The sequence below is a fragment of the Monodon monoceros genome, unplaced genomic scaffold (genome assembly GCF_005190385.1).
Source record: "Monodon monoceros isolate NGI ecotype Baffin Bay Population unplaced genomic scaffold, NGI_Narwhal_1 Super_Scaffold_22, whole genome shotgun sequence".
In the NCBI taxonomy this organism is placed as follows: domain Eukaryota; kingdom Metazoa; phylum Chordata; class Mammalia; order Artiodactyla; family Monodontidae; genus Monodon; species Monodon monoceros.
In genome coordinates, this window is record NW_021703779.1 from 2,656,892 (window position 1) to 2,678,076 (window position 21,185).

The window sequence follows — 21,185 nt, forward strand, 5'->3', positions numbered from 1 at the left end:
GCCATCTGATCAGAATCATTTAAGTCAGCAAACTTTTTTCTGTAAAGGGCCAGATAATGAACATTGTAGGTTTTGCCTTCGGTCTCTATCGGAACAGCTCACCGCTGCCCAATGGTGTGGTGTGAAAGCAGCCACAGGTGATTCATAAACAAACGCACGTGGCAGTGTGCCATGAAAACTATTTGCACAAACAGGTTGTGTGCTGGATATGGTCCACAGACCATAGTTCGTGAACTAACTTAGAAAAGTTTTTCTTTTCCTTTTTCTTTTTACTGAAACCCACGGTAAAAAAAATACATATAACATCAAACCCAGCACTGACACACACACACACATAAACAACACACACACACACAGAAATAAGTTTTACAAAACTTATCTTGCCCTTTCTACCAGGAATGCTTTCTGCTACCTTCTTTTGTCCTCTCCTCTTTCATTTAGTCTTTTAAATGCTAATCCTCTCCATACTGACGATTCATCACCTGCAGATCAAAAAAACGTTCATTGCTTGTTAAAATGCGGATTCCTGCCACCCTGCCAATTACAACTCCTCACCTAGGATATGCGAGTGCCGGCCCAAACATCTACAGTTTTTCTTTAACAAAGGTCCCCAGCTGAATCTTGCGCACACCAGGTTTGAAAAGCTCCAATCTGGTATATCAGATGGAATTTGTACACTGAACTAAAATTATAATTACGCCAACAGTTTTCTGTAAAAAATTCCTGTATTTTCAAAGGAGGCTCTCATTTGGGCTTGCTTCAACTTATGCATGATTTAGGGCTTTTTTTTTTCTTCTTCTTCCTTTTCCTCTTATGTCGCTTTTAATTTCCAGTATCATGATAGAAATTTTTTAAAAAAGAAGAAAATGGAGTTCAAGCATTTTTCCATTCTGTCATCTGTGGGGTCACCATTATTAGGTATACCGAAAGGACATGAAGTTATTCAGAAGGAATATTTGGTCCTTATCTTGTTGTTGTTGTTAGAATTGTGTTAAATATCTTCAATTCTGCCGTGTAATTGAAAGCATTCTTTATGTTATGTGATTAAATATTTCTTCGTCTGACAGTTTCTTAAGGATACGTTCTAATGTCTTGAATTGGACTCTGTGCCTTTCTTAGCTTTACCTCTGGGTATAATGATGTTAGCAGCTGAATTCTATTTGGTGTAAAATAAGTGTTATTTTATTCAACTAATGAACACAGTTAATCTGCGGTGATGGTCACTATAATTATATACAATGAGGTAAATCTCTTACCGGGCTTAAGATAACATACTCTTTGCCCCAGAGTTTTGACAGTTCATTTCTCTAAAGCCTTTACTTTCAAGAATCTTTCTCACTCTTGCCTGCGGTCTTGTGGCCGATGCCTCACGATTCAGCATTCATTTCCTTTGTTTGCTGCAGGAGGACAGAGCTGAAATTGGACAGTCCTCAGAGGCCTCAAGTCCTGACACCTCCTTCCTTCCTTTTCTTCTGTTAGACTTGCGCGGGGACGATAATGATGACTTGGAGAAAGGAGGAATTTCTTGGAGTTAGCAGGAATTGTGGAGGGAGCCTGAGACTCCCTAGCCTTTCACCCAGGGCTGTTTTCCGTTCCGGAATGATCATAAAGCCGGCCAAGACCTGTCCCAGGCTGTGTGCACCGGGGCACCAGGCGCACGGCAATTCCAATTAGCCGTCTCATTTGAACTTGGCTTCTGGCCAGAGGGCTTCATCTCTGAGCACATTCCAAACACCAGAGCAAATGGTCAAGTGGGTTACCGTGGACTTATCTGGGCCTGCCCCAGAGGTTATGGTCAATTACGTTTGAGGGTCGTTTGCAAGCAAGACGGAATCAGGAGTTGGAATGGAGGTTGGAACCAAACGTGCGTTTTTATCCCGACTGGGAAATGCTTATCAAAATAGTTTTAGTTATCAAGTAAGCACAGAGTGCCTGGAAATGACGTTCCCGGTGAGGGGAAATGGCCCAGCTGTGCTTTTTTTGGCTTTCTCTCATCGGTTCAACAGGAAAAATATTAATCAATGGGAAAAAAATGCTCCCTTTCTGTTAATTTAACACATGAGTTTGAGATAGTGTGGGAAATAGTGATGCCTAATGTTTTTACATCGCGATTTTATTACATGGATAGCAAAGAACTTTTTAGAAAATGGTTTTGACTGAAGGCACACATTTGCACCTATAGAGGTGTTTTATTTTCTCAATGGCCCAGCTGAAAAATGGAACTAGAGAAAGTTTCAGGGTTCCCTACGATCTTATGGTAATTGTGTGAGGGAAGGGGTCCGGTGACCCTCTGTAACTCACACTGGGCAACACCTTTTTCCCCCATCAACAGGGAAGCAATTCGCAAGTCAGGGTTTCCTCTTAAAACAAATTAGCAACACTTCTCCAAGGAGATAAAGAATAGCTAAGACAAGAGTGCCATAACTGGGGTTTCCGTCTTTCTCTGCCTCCTTTTTGAACATTTACTGAAGGATGACCCGCATACAATAAAACGCACACACCGGGAGGGTCCAGCCCGACACGTTTTCACTAAGCGAGCCCACCCGTGTAACCATCTTCGTGCCTCTTTTGTTCAAGGTGATGAGGCTTCGCAAACTGGCTCAGCAGATTGCAAACTGCAAGCAGTGCATTGAGCGGTCGGCATCACTCATCTCCCAAGCAGAACACTCTCTGAAGGAGAATGATCACGCGCGTTTCCTACAGACCGCGAAGAATATCACTGAGAGGTGAGTGCGGGGGGCTGCTGGGAAATTCTCGGCGCCTGGGCGCCTGTGTCTGGGGTGTGATTGGTTGGCCTTGCCCTGCCTTGCCTTTGTTTGCATTTTCAAGGCCGAGTACCACAGAGAATAGAGGCTTTGAGGTGCTTTGTTCCAGCTAAAGATGCTTTCCTTTGACATGTCAAAGCCTTTTCAGTATCAGCCTAGAGTTCAAGGCCTTTGAAACAAGAGTCCGCCAGTTAGAAAGAATGAAATCAGCCTGCTTTTAGTGGGGGAAGAAAGCTTACAATGGCACAAAACAGCATTTACTGTGACTCTCAGACCTGATCTTATCGTGTACTTGATAACAAAGCATCAAAATGAACACCAAAACATAAAAGGGAATCTTTTCTTCCATCTCAGGGCTTATCTAGTTTTTCAAAATCGCCCAGGTGTTATTCTCTGTTAGGCCTGTTTTTATTTGGTTGAGAAGCTTTGCCTCTCCTGAAAGGTCAAGACCGACTCATGTGGGAGACAAAGAAAGGACAAAACTGTCAACTTCATACCTCCTTCTTTTAAAATATTCTTTATTCTATGGTAGGGGGACATAAAAATGACATGATTTGAACGGGCCGGTCAGCGGTGAAACTGACAGGGGTCACTGTGCCTTCAGTGCTCGTACTTGATGGGCATAAAATTATTCACCTTCACTGATGCAAACACATAGCAATTCTTGTGGAGCCCAGGAAAAGCACCTAATGCCACCTAAATGACATCTCCAACCAATGCCAGTGGCCTTGACTCTTCATTCGTTCAAAGTTTCAGAGTCAACTGATCCTCTTCCAAAGCCGTAATAGAAGACCGTCCCTAGAAGACCCCCAGACAGCTCCTTCATGCTGGTCTGTTATCCTAGAGCAGGAGTCTGCAAACTTCGCGGGCCTCTCACTGCTGTGGCCTCTCCCGTGGCGGAGCACAGGCTCAGCGGCCATGGCTCACGGGCCCAGCCGCTCCGCGGCATGTGGGATCCTCCCGGACCGGGGCACGAACCCGCGTCCCCTGCATCGGCAGGCGGACTCGCAACCACTGCGCCACCAGGGAAGCCCAGGAGTCTGCAAACTTTGCCTGTAAAGGACCAGAGAGTAAATATTTTCAGCTTTGCAGGTTATCAGGTCCCCATCACAACTACTCAACTCTGGGTAGGTCTCCAACAGCCTAGTGTAGATGGAAATGAATGGGCGGGCGAGGGTGTGTTCCAATAAGACCATTGACAAAAACAGGCGGCAGGCCAGATTTGGCCCTCAGGCGGTACTTTGCCAACCTTTGGCCTAGGGCAAAAAATACCATCTTCTGACTTGAATTTCTTCGAGGAAGGCGAAAGAAAACTAGTGATTATGGAGGGCTTGCTTGTGTTGCACACTGCTGATTCTCAGAATACCACATAGAGGCAGGTGGTGGTACTTCCGTTTTCACTGTTCCTTCAATGGGAGGAGGGTAGAGTATCTTTACAACTCTGGTCGAGAATCCAACCGGCTTCTTTGTGTTACTTCTTCTATTTGAGAAAATTTCCTCTGAGACTGGTTAGATACTTATCTCTTCCAAAGCACGTGGATAACAGCTGGTTACCATCCCTCTTATATCCTTAACATGGTCTCCTCCCTTCTCCAAGAGCGGCCAGCTGCTTTCCTCATGACTCCTAGGTTCCAAGTATTTAATTGTCTTCGCTGCCCTCAGCTGCATCCAGTTGCCTGAAATATTCCTGCTAAAGTTAAAAACTGCACGCGGCACTGATACTCCGGTGTCCGCAGGACACTCTGCTAGACAGCGTTTACACTTACGCCATGGTTTCCCACTGGGATCCGACAGGACTTTTCTCCAGCTGTAAACTGTGAGATGTCCAGATGAAATGGCTAGTGTGGGCTGCACGTCTCAGCAGTCCCTAAAATTCCGATGCAGTCTAACACGAATAAATTCTCACCTAGCAGGGGGGAGAATGTGGCCCCGTAACAGTTAAGAGAGAACTTAACTGGAAGTTAAGACCTGCATTTGAAGTCTAACAGCGCATGGATGCCCACATGTGATCTCGCTCAGACCCAGCAGGTCATACCCGGATCCATTCAGCTCCACCTCTCACAAGCCCATCTCATCAAGAGCAGAAACGTGACCGATTGCTCTTTCTACAAATGAGTTGTATCATATACTGTATTCTCAGGCCTCGCTAATATATAGTTCTCCGTGTGATTGTATGTACACTTTTCTAAAATGATGTTAAATTAGCAACACTCTTCACTAAATCCAGGCATAAGAAAGTTGGCCCACTGCTTATGAGAAGTCTACACTTCCATCAGATGTGAATACGTAGTGCCTGTAAAATTTTGCTAGGAGCCCTTGTCCCTGTTTCTGCATCCTATCTCTTTCTGTCTCTATTTGTCAATCCTCTTGGTCAATTCCTGAGCCCTTTTCCCTTTCCAGCAATTAGAATATAGTAAAAAGGCACTGGGCTTGGACTTGGAATTTGGAATCCTGGGTTAAATCCTAGAAATGTCACTTTTTGACTGTTGTTCTTTGGGTTTCTCCAAGAGCTTTTTAAAAAAAAAACGAAAACATTTCTTAAAAAATTTTTTTTTTTTGGCTGCGTCGGATCTTAGTTGCAGCACGTAGGATCCTTTTTTTTTTTTTTTTTTTTTTTTTTTTTGCGGTACGCGGGCCTCTCACTGTTGTGGCCTCTCCCGTTGCGGAGCACAGGCTCCGGACGCGCAGGCTCAGCGGCCATGGCTCACGGGCCCAGCCGCTCCGCGGCATGTGGGATCCTCCCGGACCGGGGCACGAACCCATGTCCCCTGCATCGGCAGGCGGACTCTCAACCACTGTGCCACCAGGGAAGCCCTTTTTTTTTTTTAAATAAATTTATTTATATATTATTTATCTTTGGCTGCATTGGGTCTTTTGTTGCTGCGAGCGGGGGCTACTCTTGGTTGTGGTGCGCGGGCTTCTCATTGCGGTAGCTTCTCTTGTTGTGGAGCATGGGCTCTAGGCACGCGGACTTCAGTAGTTGTGGCAAGCAGGCTCAGTAGTTGTGGCGCACGGGCTTAGTTGCTCCGCGGCATGTGCGATCTTCCCTGACCAGGGCTTGAACCCGTGTCCCCTGCATTGGCAGGTGGACTCTTAACCACCACGCCACCAGGGAAGTCCCATGCAGGATCTTTCGTTGTGATGCGTGGGCTCTTCATTGCAGCGCACAGGCTTCTCTCTAGTTGTGGCGCATGGGCTCCAGAGTGCGGGCTCTGTAGTTGTGGCGTGCAGGCTTAGTTGCCCCGCGGCATGTGGGATCTTAGTTCCCCTACCAGGGATTGAACCGGCGTCCCCTGCATTGCAAGACGGATTCTTAACCACTGGACCAGCAGGGAAGTCCCCAAGAGCTATTTTTGACTTAGAAAACTGGACTCATACTAGCTACCTCTATCAGTAGTTGCGATAACATTGCTGGCGACTCCTATAAACAGGCCTTAAGTGTTGTAGATAGTCCATAATGTTTGTTGGATTTATGTTTTCATATCACTTAACATTCTTCTCTAGAACGTGACTTCACAGTCGTGTTTACTACTGTGTCTGCCTTGGGCTTTGGTGCCTGTGTATTTCTAAACTATCTTTATTCTCCTATTCGAGGGTGGAATGCCCAGAACAAACTTTTAATCCTGCAGGCCTTCCTAAAGTGAGAGTTGGATGTGATTTTTCTGCATCGTTAAACCACTTAAAGTGGACATGTTCGCCTACAAGCTGAATCAGACCACAAGTTTTTCAATTCAGAAACATCAGAAAACCCCTAGCGGAGAGAGAGCCTCAAGTTTTACATTGTAGGAGATGCATATGCTTTGGAATCGAGCGCTTGGCTCTGTGCTAATTTGCTCAGGAGTAATTACAGGTAGCACTGGGGCTGCTCCCTAATCCTTGTGAGTCTCCTTTTGCTCGTGTGCTCCCAGCGGGCAGGACCCCTGGCCATCTTGTTTCCACCATTATGGCCCCAGCACGTAGCAAACTGCCTTATCTGAATGAATGTGTGAACAAATCTATAAAACAGGGCCGATTATTCCTACCTAATATGGTCGCTGTAGGGATAAAATGAAATGATGGAGTAAAGATATTAGCTGAGTTCCTCTCTCAAGGTGAACTTACAATAAATGCTAATTTCCTTCCTTCCCACTCACTAAATGGATGCAAATGCATTGTATAACATACTATATTCTCAAGCCTCGCTAATAGATAGTTCTATGTGCACTTTTCTAAAATGATGTGAAATAAGCAAAACTCTTCACTCAATCCAAGTATAAGAAAGTTGGTCTACTCCTTAGGAGACATCTAAAATTAAAATCATTTTTAGCAGCAAATTATCTGTATCAAGAGGATGATAAGAAGAAAACTCCCTCTGAACAGTACCCGTTTTTCAGAGTTCCTAGGAGGGACTCAGACTCCACTGGGATGTGGACAGGGATGACTCCTCTGTCCCTCACTGCCATAGGCAATTCAAGGATCCCGCAGAGTTCCCCAGAGTGCAAACCCGAGAACTCCAGTTATCAGCTGGAAAGATGGCACTTATAAGAATTAGAGTGCATGTGACGAGTGATTTTTGAAATGTGTTCTACAGGGTGTTAATTGGTGTTAAAACAACAAGGTTCCAGGGTCAGACGCGTTTGGGAATTCCTGAGCTGACTAAAGTAAACCACACTTTGTTACTGTGTGAACTCACCGGGTTTTACCATGGTGATGTGCGTCGTAGCCCACCTGCCCGAGAGAGACCCATTGAGGTGCCACTGTCAGGCGGTTGGGCATGGGGGAATATTAAGTGGGAAGGGTAGAGCATCTTCCCCTGGTGTTGACTGTTCGGCAGAAATCTTGGAAGCACTCTAGCTCTAGACATGTCTTCCTTCCAGAAAACTGGCCCCATGTGGCTGCTAGCAACTGAGTGTCATGGAGATTAGGGGCATCAAAGTCAAAATAGAAAGGGGAAGTAGCGTGCAGCCCACCCTATTAAGTGTCAGGGTAGGACACAATGCCGTTATTTGCTCCAGTATGTTAAGAGCTTGACACACAGCCACAAGCATGTGTACACATATTCCCGTACACACACACACACACACACACACACACACACACGACTCTAGAAGCACAGAATTGAGAAGGTGGCATGTGCTGATGGCCCTGGTGGATTTTGGCAATTTATCTGAAAGGCCAAGAGATGGGCAACAAGGATTTGGGGAAGAAAAACATAGCCTAAAATGTTGAATTTGGCAGATCTCCGCTCGCCTGTCAGTCCAATTAAGAATTTGAAATTGTAGCCGAAGATAAATATCTTTCCTTCTATCAGAAAAAAATGTGTAGGTGTTAAAAGCTGCAATCATCTCCAAAGAGTCTTGCTGTCAGTCTTTGCCTCCCAGGCTTAGGAACTTTCAGCCTCTCTGTTCCTGCTCTACAAAGTTCCCACCATCAAGATGTCAGGCATTGTCAACAGTGTCCCTTGACTAAAGCATGGTTTAGTTAATTGTTTGTGGACCATAGAGCCAGGAGAAACTTGGGAATGAAATCTATTTTGCATGAACCTGAACAGAAGCTTGTGCCACTGGACAGGGGAAGTACCAGCTTGAGATTATCTGTTCAGAGCATTCGAGATCTCCCAACCTGGTGAGCACAAGATCTGTGCCACGCGGGAACAGCAGAGAAACACAATAGAAAGTTCGGTGCTTGTTTCATGATAGCTTGGTGCAGTTCTCCCTGTTGGACATCATGAAACAGAAATAACTGGGGTTTCACTTTGAAATTTTTATTCGAGGAATTCAAATGGCACTGTAGCATTTCTTTGAACCTTTCTGCATTGATGCAAATCTGTTGGGCTCTTCAGTAAATGACATATTTGAAGGGCTTACTCAGTATTCGTTGAATATTTGGTGACTAATCCTAAGACCTCTCTGAGTTTGAAGGAGTGTTTGTGATTATAGGTCATAAGGAAGGCGTTTTTTAAGTCCAGGTTGACCGTCTGTGAAAAGTGCCTAGCAACCATCCCTTTATCCATCGGTCTGAATTAGCAGTTGTTTGTCATAATAATTAGTCCAATTCTCTTGGGTGCAGTAATTAGCCAATAAAATCACACAACTCCCTGCTTGTCGCTGTTTCCTGGTGAAAGGATCAGGTGGTGAATTTAGATTCTCTATCCTCATTCAAACACTTGAAACTTTTCTTTCCAGAGTTTATTCCTCTTCAAACTTTCATGTATGGATCTCAGTATCATTCCAATTATTACATTGTTGATTATCTTCTCTACTTCCCTCCCTACATAGCACTGAATATGCACCAGAAGTACAATTATAGAAACTTTAAGGCTTTCGCGCATTTCACAGGTGTAACTTTTTTATTGCAGTGAAATTTGCATAACATAAAATTAACCATTTTAAAGTGACCAATTCATGGGCATTTAGTACAGTCACAGTGTTGTACAATTCCTGCCTCTATCGAGTTCCGAATTATTTTCATCACCCCAAAAGAAAACCCCACACCCATTATGTAATCACTCCCCATTGTCCCCTGCCCCCAGCCCCTGGCAACCACTGATCTACCTTCTGTCGCTATGGATTTCTGCCTGTTCTGGACATTTCATCCAAGTACATCATACAATATGTGGCCTTTTGTGTCTGGCTTCTTTCACTTATCATAATACTTTCAGGGTTCATCCATGTCATAGCATATATCAGTCTTTCATTCCTTTTTATGGCTGAAAAATACTCCATTGTATAGATGTGCCCACAGATGTAATTTTTATAGCCAAGATATATTTCTTTATAAAATCCAAAACTTTAAGAGCCATTAGGAGATGCAAGAGGAGATCTGTCTTTTAGTGTAACCAGGTTGACGTTTTTCTAAATTAAATGGAAGAGTACAGACCTAGAATTCTCTTCCTGGCTGCTGCCAGCTAGCTCTGTGGTCTTGTGTAAATGAGCATCAATGCCCTTCGTTAGAAAATAAGTAACTAGGTTATGGCTAAATCATTTAAAGGTTGTTTCTTTGCTCAAAAATTCCCAGTACCCTACACAGTATCCTGCACATAGTAGGTCCTCGGTGGTGTTTATTGAACTTCCTGAAATACCAAAATCAAGATTATGAGTCTAGCATAGTTTGATGTGCTCAGAAGTGGTTTACATCATCCCATAATTTTCTGGTTCTTAGAAGAATCACTTGCATCGTTAATTAGTCAAAATGTTCTGCTATTAATAATAACTTTCCCAATCAACGTGACAGTCCACTGCAGGAGACCGATACCTACCAATAGCTTGCTTTATAGATTACAAACGAGAAGCCTATCTACCTAGCAACCTTAATGAAGAGGGGAAATGGTGGACCCATCAGGGGAATTTGTTAGGAAGCTCATGTATATTTTCCGTGGCATCTGCTGGGAATATGGTGCAAGAACATGAAGACAAGGAGAATGAAAACGAGCCTGACAAAAACTCCTTTTTTAATGTTTATTTTAGGGAGAGGCTAGTCATTGATTAAACTAATCCAATATCTGGAAACATTCTTTTTTAATCTTCACTTTGCCTTTTATGCAGCTTGAAATTTGGAAGACTCTTCTTTGAAGTGGAGCAGGGTTGAGTCTGAAGAGAACAAACAGTTTCCCAGACAGATGTGTGAAGAAATGCCTGGAGCTATGCGCTTCTCGCTGGAGTTAGATGTGCGGGGGCCAGAGAGTTAAATATACAGCAATGTGAAATATGAATATTCTTTCGCCTCCATGGGGAATTTTGTCCCGATAGTAAAAAGGAAGGGAGGAAGCCATTCTTCTGTTTTCCCAGCTCCTCTGCCTCCTCTCGTAGCTTATACTCATTTGCATTGTGTTGCCTGTTGTGCCACTCCGAGATTTTTCTTGAGGCTCCCGTGTAAGAACAGCAATGGTGGGCTTCCCTGGCGGCGCAGTGGTTGAGAGCCCGCCTGCCGATGCAGGGGACACGGGTTCGGGCCCCGGTCCGGGAAGATCCCACATGCCGCGGAGCGGCTGGGCCCGTGAGCCATGGCCGCTGAGCCTGCGCGTCCGGAGCCCGTGCTCCGCAGCAAGAGAAGCCATCGCAATGAGAAGCCCTCGCACCGCAACGAAGAGTAGCCCCCACTCGCCGCAACTAGAGAAAGCCCGCACGCAGCAGTGAAGACCCAACACAGCCAAAAATAAATTAATTTTAAAAAAACACGATTTCTTAATGATATTTCTTTTCCTTTTATTTTTTCATTCCTATGCAGTGATGGTAAAAGCCAGCTTGACATTTCTAAAAAGTTGTTTTGTTTCAATTACAGAGTCTCCATGGCAACGGCATCATCCCAGGTGCTAATTCCTGAAATCAACCTCAACGACACCTTTGACACCTTTGCCTTAGATTTTTCCCGAGAGAAGAAATTGCTAGAATGTCTGGATTACCTTACAGGTATTGTCTTTTGTGTTTTCTTTAATACTGGGTACGTTCAGTGATACTTCATTAGGAATGAAGTCTAATATCCCCGTAAAACATTTTTGGTATTCCTTTGGTTGGTTGGTTGGTTGGTTTGTTTTCCAAGCAAAATAATACAGTCCAAGACTAAACTGGGGACAGAGGCAAAAAGAGAATCTCGGTCATTGAAAGCATACTGACCACCATTTCCCGCACTCTCGACGTGTGGGTACCACACGTGATACCTCTGTTGGCCATCAGAGAGGTACATGGGGCAGCGTGGCTGTCTTCCGTTTCATGTCAGCAAGGCAGATGACTCTCACAGTGCCTTGGCAGAGAAAAACTTAGCAGCTAACTCTAATGGGGGTATCTGCTCTGCCCTGGCTCTTTGTGTTTGTTTAATCTTCCCGACATCGAATTGAGGTAAAGTATTATAATCCTCATTTTGCAAACGACAGAGGTCATCCATCTTGCTGGAGGTCAGATAGCTAGGGAGAGGCAGAATTAGGATTTAGCTCAGGTCTGTACAGGCTCCAAAGACCTCCTTACTTTCTAGTAAAAGACTCAATTTCGTCTTGGCAAAGGTCACCGTGGCAGATGTCCCAAAAATCACACTTGTATTCCTGGTGCCGTGTTTCACTTCTGTGCTTTTTGATAGGCACTTTTTTGGGGGGTGGGGGTGGGGGGGTGAGGTCAAGCTTAAGAAACGAAAGCAGCCATAATAAAAGAAACCTCTGGCTACTCCTTTTCCTAACCACGCTTCCGAATTTTTCTTAGCCGTCGACCGCTAAGGCAAGAACTGACCACATTTGCTCATAGAATGTTGACTGTTCAGATGACTTTATTTGTGTTATCCAGAGCCGCGGGTGCCGCGGGGAATTCAGTGAAGCTCCGCGTCTACAGTGAAGCCAGCTGTGCACTGAATTTAGAATGTGCCACCTTCAAGAGACCACATCCCTAACTTAGCGCGGCACCAGTGTCTCCACCCTCATTGTGTATGTGTGTTTGTGGGAGAGCAGTTGGGAAAGGGGAAGCAGGAGAGACGGAGCATTGGGTGATGTTTATTTTTACAGTCTGTGGCTAGAAAGCAAAGGATTTCTATGTTCAAGGAGCACTGTACCCAGATCAGTGGTGCCGGTTTTAGCCTTTGTGCATTTGCAAGGGAGGCGAGTCACCCCAGAAACATCTTCTTATCTTAGGTGATTCTTTCACACCATACGATGCCTATGAAGGAAGAAATAAGTTGACTCAAAAAGCACGTCCAGTAAGAAACCAAGCTGGATTTCAACTATTCATGAGTGTAGCTTTTCACTCTGAGATTGACCTCAACTAACACCATGCCACAGAACTTTCTAGGATGATAGAAGCACTCTGCACTGTCCAGTAGGATACCTGCTAGCCACGTGGGGCTGTGTTGAAAACCTGAAATGTGGTTAGTGAGTTTTTACTTTTGTTTCACTTTAATTAAAGTGAAATGTAAAGGGCCACACGGAGCTCGTGGCTACTGTGTTGGACCATGCAGGTGAGCCTTTCTCGGGCTGAGATGCTTTTTATGATGGCATCCTATTAAAAATCTCCTGTTTTCTTATATCATTTGGGAATGAGTGTGGTCACAGCAACAGAAAATCCAGTTAGCAGTGACTAAACCCATCAGACAGTGTTCCTATCACAGAAACAGGAGAACAGAGGCTTCTGTTGCCGTCCAGGGCTGGGCAGCGGTTCAGTGATGACGTCGGACCCCAGGCTCTTTCTCTTTTTGTGCTCTGCCACCGTCATTGTCTTGCCACGTGACTGCAGAACTACTCCACCTCCAGGCGTTATGCCCAAGTTACGGACAAAAAGAGAGGGACAGACGGGAAATGATGACCAAAAGCTCTGTCAGCCAAGTCTGTTTATGAGGAAAACCAAAAGCTTGTTCAAAAGATCCATCTAGCAAACTTCCACTCGTGTCTTGTGGGCTAGATCCATGTCATAAGGTCACGCCCAAGGGCAGAGAAGAGCAAAAAGTGTTTGGCCGGGCACGTGGCCATTCTGCACAGAATCAGTGTCTTATTGTCAAGAATGTCCTTCCCATTTCCCCAGAATTGTTTAAGAGCATTTCAATAACGTATGCCCATTCTAATCTCTGTGTGAATGCCAGCGTACTGACTGCAGGGGAAACTGTGAAAGTAGTTTGCACTGACTTGTAGAGTGTACGCCATATATCTATCATCCCGATGGCTGTTTATGCCAAACTAAAGACCATATGGGGTACCTGCTATTACGCCTTCTTAGCTGTCACCCTCCGATACAAATTTGGACCATTTCTAGACATAACATCGATCCTGGCCATAACATACAATGCTCGGCTGATACTGCCAAGTCCAAATAGTTTATCAGACATTCGTAAGCAGGAAATGGAGTGTTTGTGGAGCATTAGCCCACCATTTCTTGTGTCCTGTTTATGACAGAGGCAAGAAAATAACAGTTCTGGTATACCAACTGCATGAATATTGAAACTGGCAACGCGCTGCTGTTCTCGTTTACTGTAAGCTGGATATTGACTTTTCAGGACAAACCCATTGGCTTTATAATCAAAACAGGGCTAGTCTGCCTGGCTGTGAAAACAAGATTTTTTTTTTTCGCCTCTGACATGCCTCTAAATGGTACGTCAAGTGAATAACCCGGAGGGGTGACATTCCCTCCCTGATTACAGCCCCTGCCACGTGTCTCCCAGCTACCTGCCGATTTCAAACACAGTGTTCTTTATATGTAATCATGTATTGCAATGCAGAGAGAACCAAACCTTTCTACGTTGGTTGATGGAGAAATAATTCAATGAAGTGTTTAGATGATGGGAGAGTAAATATTTCTCCACTGACCCATGCAGGGTGATCCCACACTAACAGGGACCACACGGACAGTAATAAGCATGTTTATGACGCAGCTGGGCCTCCTCCGTGGAAGGCGTCTCTCGATCGGTATCACTTATTCATCCGAGTCACAGCACATGGCACTAAATCTTTGTTTTTCACTAATAAATTCTACCATTTTTTTCATTTTTTAAAACATTTCAGCTTTATTAAGGTATAATCGACAAAGAAAATTGTAAGATATTTAAAGTATACATCTTAGTGATTTAAGTTTTGTATTTTTGGATCTTGTTAAAGAAACCTTTCCCCATCCTGAGTCACAAAGATATTCTGCTTCTTCCATTAGCCTCACTGTTTTACTTTTCCATTTATATCTTTAAGCTATCTGAAGTTTACCTTTGTATTTAGTGTAAGGTAGGGATTTAACTGAATTTTTCGTCATATTTTGAACCAGTTTTATCAGCATAATTTCTAAGCAATCTATTCCTTCCTCATGAAGATGGCTTTGCCACCTTTGTGGTGCTGCCTTTTTTGTACGTCAAGTTCTACGTATCATGGGTCTATTTCCAAGCTTTCTATCTGTTCTTTTTTTTTTAAAACATCTTTATTGGAGTATAATTGCTTTACAGTGTTGTGTTAGCTTCTGCTGTATAACAAAGTGAATCAGCTATACGTATACATATGTCTCCACATCCCCTCCCTCTTGCGTCGCCCTCCCACCCTCCCTATCCCACCCCTCTAGGTGGTCACAAAGCACCGAGCTGATCTCCCTGTGCTATGCGGCTGCTTCCCACTAGCTGTCTGTTTTACATCTGGTAGTGTATATATGTCCATATCACTCTCTCACTTCGTCCCAGCTTACCCTTCCCCCTCCCCGTGTCCTCAAGCCCATTCTCTATGTCTGCATCTCTATCCCTGTCCTGCCCCTAGGTTTTTCAGAACCTTTTTTTCTTCCCTTAGATTCCACATATATGTGTTAGCACACGGTATTTGTTTTTCTCCTTCTGACTTACTTCACTCTGTATGACAGACTCTAGGCCCATCCACCTCACTACGAATAACTCAATTTCGCTTCTTTTTATGGCTGAGTAACATTCCATTGTATATATGTGCCACATCTTCTTTATCCATTCATCTGCCGATGGACACTTAGGTTGCTTCCACGTCCTGGCTATTGTAAATAGAGCTGCAGTGAACATTGTGGTACATGACTCTTTTTGAATTATGGTTTTCTCAGGGTATATGCCCGGGAGTGGGATTGCTGGGTCGTATGGTAGTTCTCTTTTTAGTTCTTTAAGGAACCTCCATACTGTTCTCCACAGTGGCTGTATCAATTTACATTCCCACCAACAGTGCAAGAGGGTTCCCTTTTCTCCACACCCTCTCCAGCATTTATTGTTTGTAGATTTTTTGATGATGGCCATCCTGACTAGTGTGAAGTGATACCTCGTTGTAGTTTTTTGTTTGTTTGTTTTTGTTTTGTGGCGGTACGCGGGCCTCTGGCCTCTCCCGTTGTGGAGCACAGGCTCCAGACGCGCAGGCTCAGCGGATCCATGGCTCACGGGCCCAGCCGCTCCGCGGCGTGTGGGATCTTCCCGGACCGGGGCACGAACCCGCGTCCCCTGCATCGGCAGGCGGACTCTCAACCACTGCGCCACCAGGGAAGCCCACCTCGTTGTAGTTTTTTTTTTGGTTTGTTTGTTTGTTTGTTTGTTTGTTTGTTTGTGGTATGCGGGCCTCTCACTGTTGTGGCCTCTTCCGTCGCAGAGCACAGGCTCCGGACGCACAGGCTCAGCGGCCATGGCTCACGGGCCCAGCCGCTCTGCGGCATGTGGGATCCTCCCGGACCGGGGCACGAACCCATGTGCCCTGCATCGGCAGGCGGACTCTCAACCACTGCGCCACCAGGGGAGCCCTGTAGTTTTGATTTGCACTTCTCTAATGAGTAGCAATGCTGAGCATCCTTTCATGTGTTTGTTGGCAAGCTGTATATCTTCTTTGGAGAAATGTCCGCTTAGGGCTTCTGCGTATTTTTGGATTGGGTTGTTCTTTTGATATTGAGCTGCATGAGCTGCTTGTAAATTTTGGAGGTTAATCCTTTGTCAGTTGCTTCATTTGCAAATATTTTCTCCCATTCTGAGGGTTGTCTTTTCGTCTTGTTTATGGTTTCCTTTGCTGTGCAAAAGCTTTGAAGTTTCATTAGGTCCCATTTGTTTATTTTTGTTTTTATTTCCATTTCTCGAGGAGGTGGGTCAAAAAGGATCTTGCTGTGATTTATGTCATAGAGTGTTCTGCCTATGTTTTCCTCTAAGTTTTATAGTGCCTGGTCTTACATTCAGGTCTTTAATCCATCTTGAGTTTATTTTTGTGTATGGTGTTAGGGAGTGTTCTAATTTCATTCTTTTACATGTAGCTGTCCAGTTTTCCCAGCACCACTTATTGAAGAGGCTGTCTTTTCTCCGTTGTATATTCTTGCCTCCTTTATCAAAGATAAGGTGACCGTAGGTGCGTGGTTTTCTCTCTGGGCTTTCTATCCTGTTCCATTGATCTATACTTCTGTTTTTGATGACACTAAATCTTGCCTGTGGATACTTCAGGAGACAGATGTATGAAGTCATATTCCAGAAAGAACGCTTTAAGGCTCTGTAGAGCCCTTCTATCTTGATACACAACTTTCTTTTTCAAGTTATCTCTTTTTTTTTTAATTTACTTTGTTGAAGTAGAGGTGATTTACAATGTTGTGTTAGTTTCAGGTGTACAGCAAAGTGATTCAGTTATACATATATATATATATATATATATACATATAGTATACACAAGCTTCCGGCAAAACCCAAATGAACTTTTTAGCCAACCCAATATATTCTTTTTCATATTCTTTTCCATTATGGTTTATCACGGGATATTGAATCTAGTTCCCTGTGCTATACAGTAGCACCTTGCTGTTTATCCATCCTATATATAATAGTTGGCATCTGCTAGTCCCAAACTCCCACTCCATCCCTCCCGCACCTCCCCTCCCCCTTGGCCACCACAAGTCTGTTCTCTGTGTCTGTGAGTCTGTTGCTGTTTCATAGATAGGTTCATCTGTGTCATATTTTAGATTCCACATGTAAGTGGTATCATATGGTATTTGTCTTTGCCTGCCTGACTTACTTCACTTAATGTGATCATCTCTAAGTCCATGGCACGTGGCATTATTTCATTTTATGGCTGAGTAGTATCCCTTAATGCACACCGTGATGCAGCGGCTGCCGCCATGATGTCTGTGGAATTCAGTAATCAATAGACTGAGCTGGGCTAACTGACTTGATGCCACAGATGTAAAAGGGACTTGCTTCGTACAATATGTGTCCCGCAGGTATCGTCAAGTGGCGAAGTGCAGAGTACTAAAACAACTCAAGTTTAAAATTTTACCATTTTCATAAACTTCCCTCCCTCTTGGGGTTTCTTTGGGACTAATGCATCCTAATCAAAGTTTCACGCAGGAAAGAGTTCTCCAATAGTGTAAGCAAACGTTGCTCATCTGTCGGATGCAGATATATTTTTCTCGTTTTGAAGTTAGGTACTGGTGTACAGAAGAATGGAAAAAAAGGCCTGGATCGACGCTTTAAACCAGGGCTCGGCAGACTGTGACTGTAAAGGGCCAGATGGTAAATATTTTAGTCTTTGCAGGACATATGGTTGCAACTACTCAATTCTGCTATTGCACAAAGGCAGCCAGAGACAGTCCATAAGTGAATGAGCCTGGCTGTGTTCCAATAAAACTTTATTTACAAAAACAGGCCGCGGGCCAGATTTGGCCCATAGCCATAGCTTGCCAGCTCCTGCTCTAAAATATTATTGCCGGTGCAAAGCACTCACTGCCTAGGCTTTTTCTTGCTCACAAACTCGTCTCATAAAAGCAGTTATTGAAATCAGTCCAGTAGAAGTCCACTTAAAATCATCATTTGGGTAGGATTTAGACTTCTCCACTCCAGAGTGTGTTCAAGACATAAAACAGCAGCCTTCCCCAACGATAAGTTAATCAAATGCCAAGGCATCCTGTTTTTCTTGAGGAAGGAAAATGTACTTCTTAGATATGATTGATTGGCAATCGTGTTCTTAATTTGACATATCACCTATCAGCTGAAAAATGAGAAGAAAACTGAATCACACTAATGCATTTTTATAAGGCCTCAAAACATGTAATGAAAGAAAACTTTCAGACACTTATCTGACTGATATGTTATGGGATAACAAACATCAGTATTTTTGCAGTTGGGCGCCTGAATATAAAAATACGTGGCATCTTGTAGCTCAGAGGTTGGCTAACTGGCTCACATGCCAAATCTGGTCCTCACTTGTTTTTGTAAATAAAGTTCTACTGGAACCTGGCCGGGTCTACTTGAGTACACATTGTCTCTGGCCGCTTTCACGGTACAGAACAGAGACCAGAGGACCCACAAAGCCTAAAATATTTACCATCTAGCTCTTTACCGAAAAAGTTTGCCATCCCCACAATGGGGATGAAATGACAAGAGTTCATCTTGTTTACTTTTTGTTTGACATGTTTTCTTTCACGAATAAGAGAGTTTGTTTGCTTACCCTTCTGAACATGCTTTCATGATAAATAGAGAGAAGGTACTGGCTGGCTGAAGTCACACTACCTGGGAAAAATCACAGTGATATAACCAGCCAAGCAAATGCTCTTTGGATTGGCATCACCATCTCTTGGGTAGCAGTTCTGATGGATATGTTTTAAAAGGCCTGCTTTGACTGTCAGACATCTCCTTTGAGATGTATCCCAGAGGTGTCTGCTTCTCTGCTGATGACCGTCTTGCTCCCCACAGCTCCCAACCCTCCCACAATTAGAGAAGAGCTCTGCACGGCTTCCTATGACACCATCACCGTTCACTGGACCTCCGATGACGAATTCAGTGTGGTTTCCTACGAGCTGCAGTACACCATATTCACCGGACAAGCCAATGTTGTGAGTGAGTATCGCACGCCCTCTTGACTTCTCTGTTTGGTGACTGTTTTCAGATCGACTGCATTTCTGAATTTAAATATCGAGGGAAGACGAGGACGGAAAGAGTACACAATATTTATCGGTTTGTCTTTCCTAACCAAGAAGACGGTAGCACTCACTCGTACTGTGCTGGGAAAAATAACAGGCCAGATGGCGTTGAAAATTCTTGATCTCTAGCAAACCACGTGGACGACTCTTACAAACATATTGTTAAAGGAATCGGGAAACAAAAGGATGACTGCACTAGGAGTCTGTTTGTACATAAGTTAAAGATAAAAAGCTCTTGTGTTTAGAGATGTATACACAGGTGTAAAACCTATAAATAAAAGTCAGGATGACGGTTGCCTCTTGGATGGGAGGGCAGTAGCACCACTGGAAAAACATGGGGAGATCATGGGGTTAACAGCACTTTCTGGGTGGGAGTTACATGGTTTAGTCATTATATCATACATTTAGTTTTCTTTTCTGAGTGTTACCTTCAGAATTTTTTTGTCGTTATTAACCTTGGGTCTATGTCACTTTATTTTTTATTTTAGTTTTTATTTCATATTAGAGTATAGTTGACTTACAGTGTTGTGTTAGTTTCGGGTGTACAGCAAAGCGATTCAGTTATACAGATACGTATATCCGTTACTTTACAGATTCTTTTCTCATATAGGTTATTAGAGAAGAGTGACCAGAGTTCCCTGTGCTGTACAGTAGGCCCTTGTTGGTTATCTGTTGTATATATAGTAGTGTGGAGATGTTAATCCCAAACTCCTAATCTACCCCTCCCCCGACCTCTCCCCTTTGGTAACCATAAGTTTGTTTCTGAAGTCTGTGAGTCTGTTTCTGTTCTGTACACAAGTTCATTGGTATCTTTTTTTAGATTCCACATGGAAGTGATATCACAGGGTACTTGCCTTTCTGACTTACGTCACTTAGCATGACCGCCTCTAGGTGCATCCACGTTGCTGCAGATGGCATTATTTCCTTCTTTTCATGTCTGAGTACTAGTCCGTTGTGTATATGTGCCACATCTTCATTATTCACTCCTCTGCCGATGGACACATCTAGGGTGCTTCCACGCCTTGGCTGTTGTAAGTGGCGCTGCACTGAACACTGGGGTGCACGTATCTTTTCAAATTATGGTTTTCTCTGGATACATGCCCAGGAGTGGGACTGCTGGATCATATGGTATAGTTCTATTTTAAGTTCTTTTCGGGAACCTCCATACTGTTCTCCATAGTGGCTGCACCAATTCACATTCCCACCAACAGCATAGGAGGGTTCCCTTCCCTCCACACCCTCTCCAGCATTTATGGTTTGTAGATTTTTTAACGATGGCCGTTCTGAGCCGTGTGAGCTGACACCTCATGGTCGTTTTGATTTGCATTTCTCTAATAATTAGTGATGTTGAGCATCTTTTCATGTGCTTTTTGGCCATCTGTATGTCTTCTTTGGAGAAATGTCTCTTTAGATCTTCTGCCCATTTGTTCACTGGGTTGTTTTTTTGATATTGAGCTGCATGAGCTGCTTTTGTATATTTTGGAGATTAATCCTTTGTCAGTTGCTTTGTTTGCAAATATTTTCTCCCATTTTGTGGGTTGTCCTTTTGTTTTGTTTATGGTTTCCTTTGCTGTGCAAAAGCTTTTAAGTTTAATTAGGTCCCATTCATTTATTTTTGTTTTTATTTTCATTACTCCAGGAGGTGGATCCAAAAAGATATTGTTGCAATTTATGCAGAGATTGTTCTGCCTATATTTTCCTCCGAGAGTTTTATAGTATCTGGTCTTACATTTAGGTCTTTAATCCATCTTGAGTTGATTTTTGTGTATGGTGTTAGAGAATGTTCTCGTTTCATTCTTCAACATGTTGCTGTCCAGTTTTCCCTGCAACACTTATTGAAGAGGCTGTCTCTTCTCCATTGTGTATCCTTGCCTCCTTTGACATAGATTAGTTGACCATAGGTGCATGGGTTTACTTCTGGACTTTCTATCCTGTCCCACTGATCTATATTTCTGTTTCTCTGCCAATGCCATAGTAGCTTTGTAGTCAAGGAGCCTGATTCCTCCAGCTCTGTTTTCCTTCCTCAGGATTGCTTTGGCTCTTCGGGGTTTTTTGTGTTTCCATACAAATTAAAAATTTTTTCGCTCTAGTTCTGTGAAAAATGCCATTGGTAATTTTA

The 21,185-nt window shown here is 43.7% G+C and overlaps 1 protein-coding gene across 2 annotated transcripts in view; it reads left to right on the plus strand.

Annotated features, from left to right (window-relative positions):
* The window catches only part of MID1 (midline 1), a 180,926-nt gene that overhangs the window by 126,911 nt on the left and 32,830 nt on the right, over nucleotides 1–21,185 (plus strand). For both annotated transcript variants that reach the window (XM_029241212.1, XM_029241213.1), the window contains exons 5-7: nucleotides 2,578–2,726; nucleotides 11,025–11,152; nucleotides 18,840–18,983. In XM_029241212.1, the coding sequence (XP_029097045.1) occupies nucleotides 2,578–2,726; nucleotides 11,025–11,152; nucleotides 18,840–18,983 (421 nt within the window). The remainder of the gene's footprint in view (nucleotides 1–2,577; nucleotides 2,727–11,024; nucleotides 11,153–18,839; nucleotides 18,984–21,185) is intronic.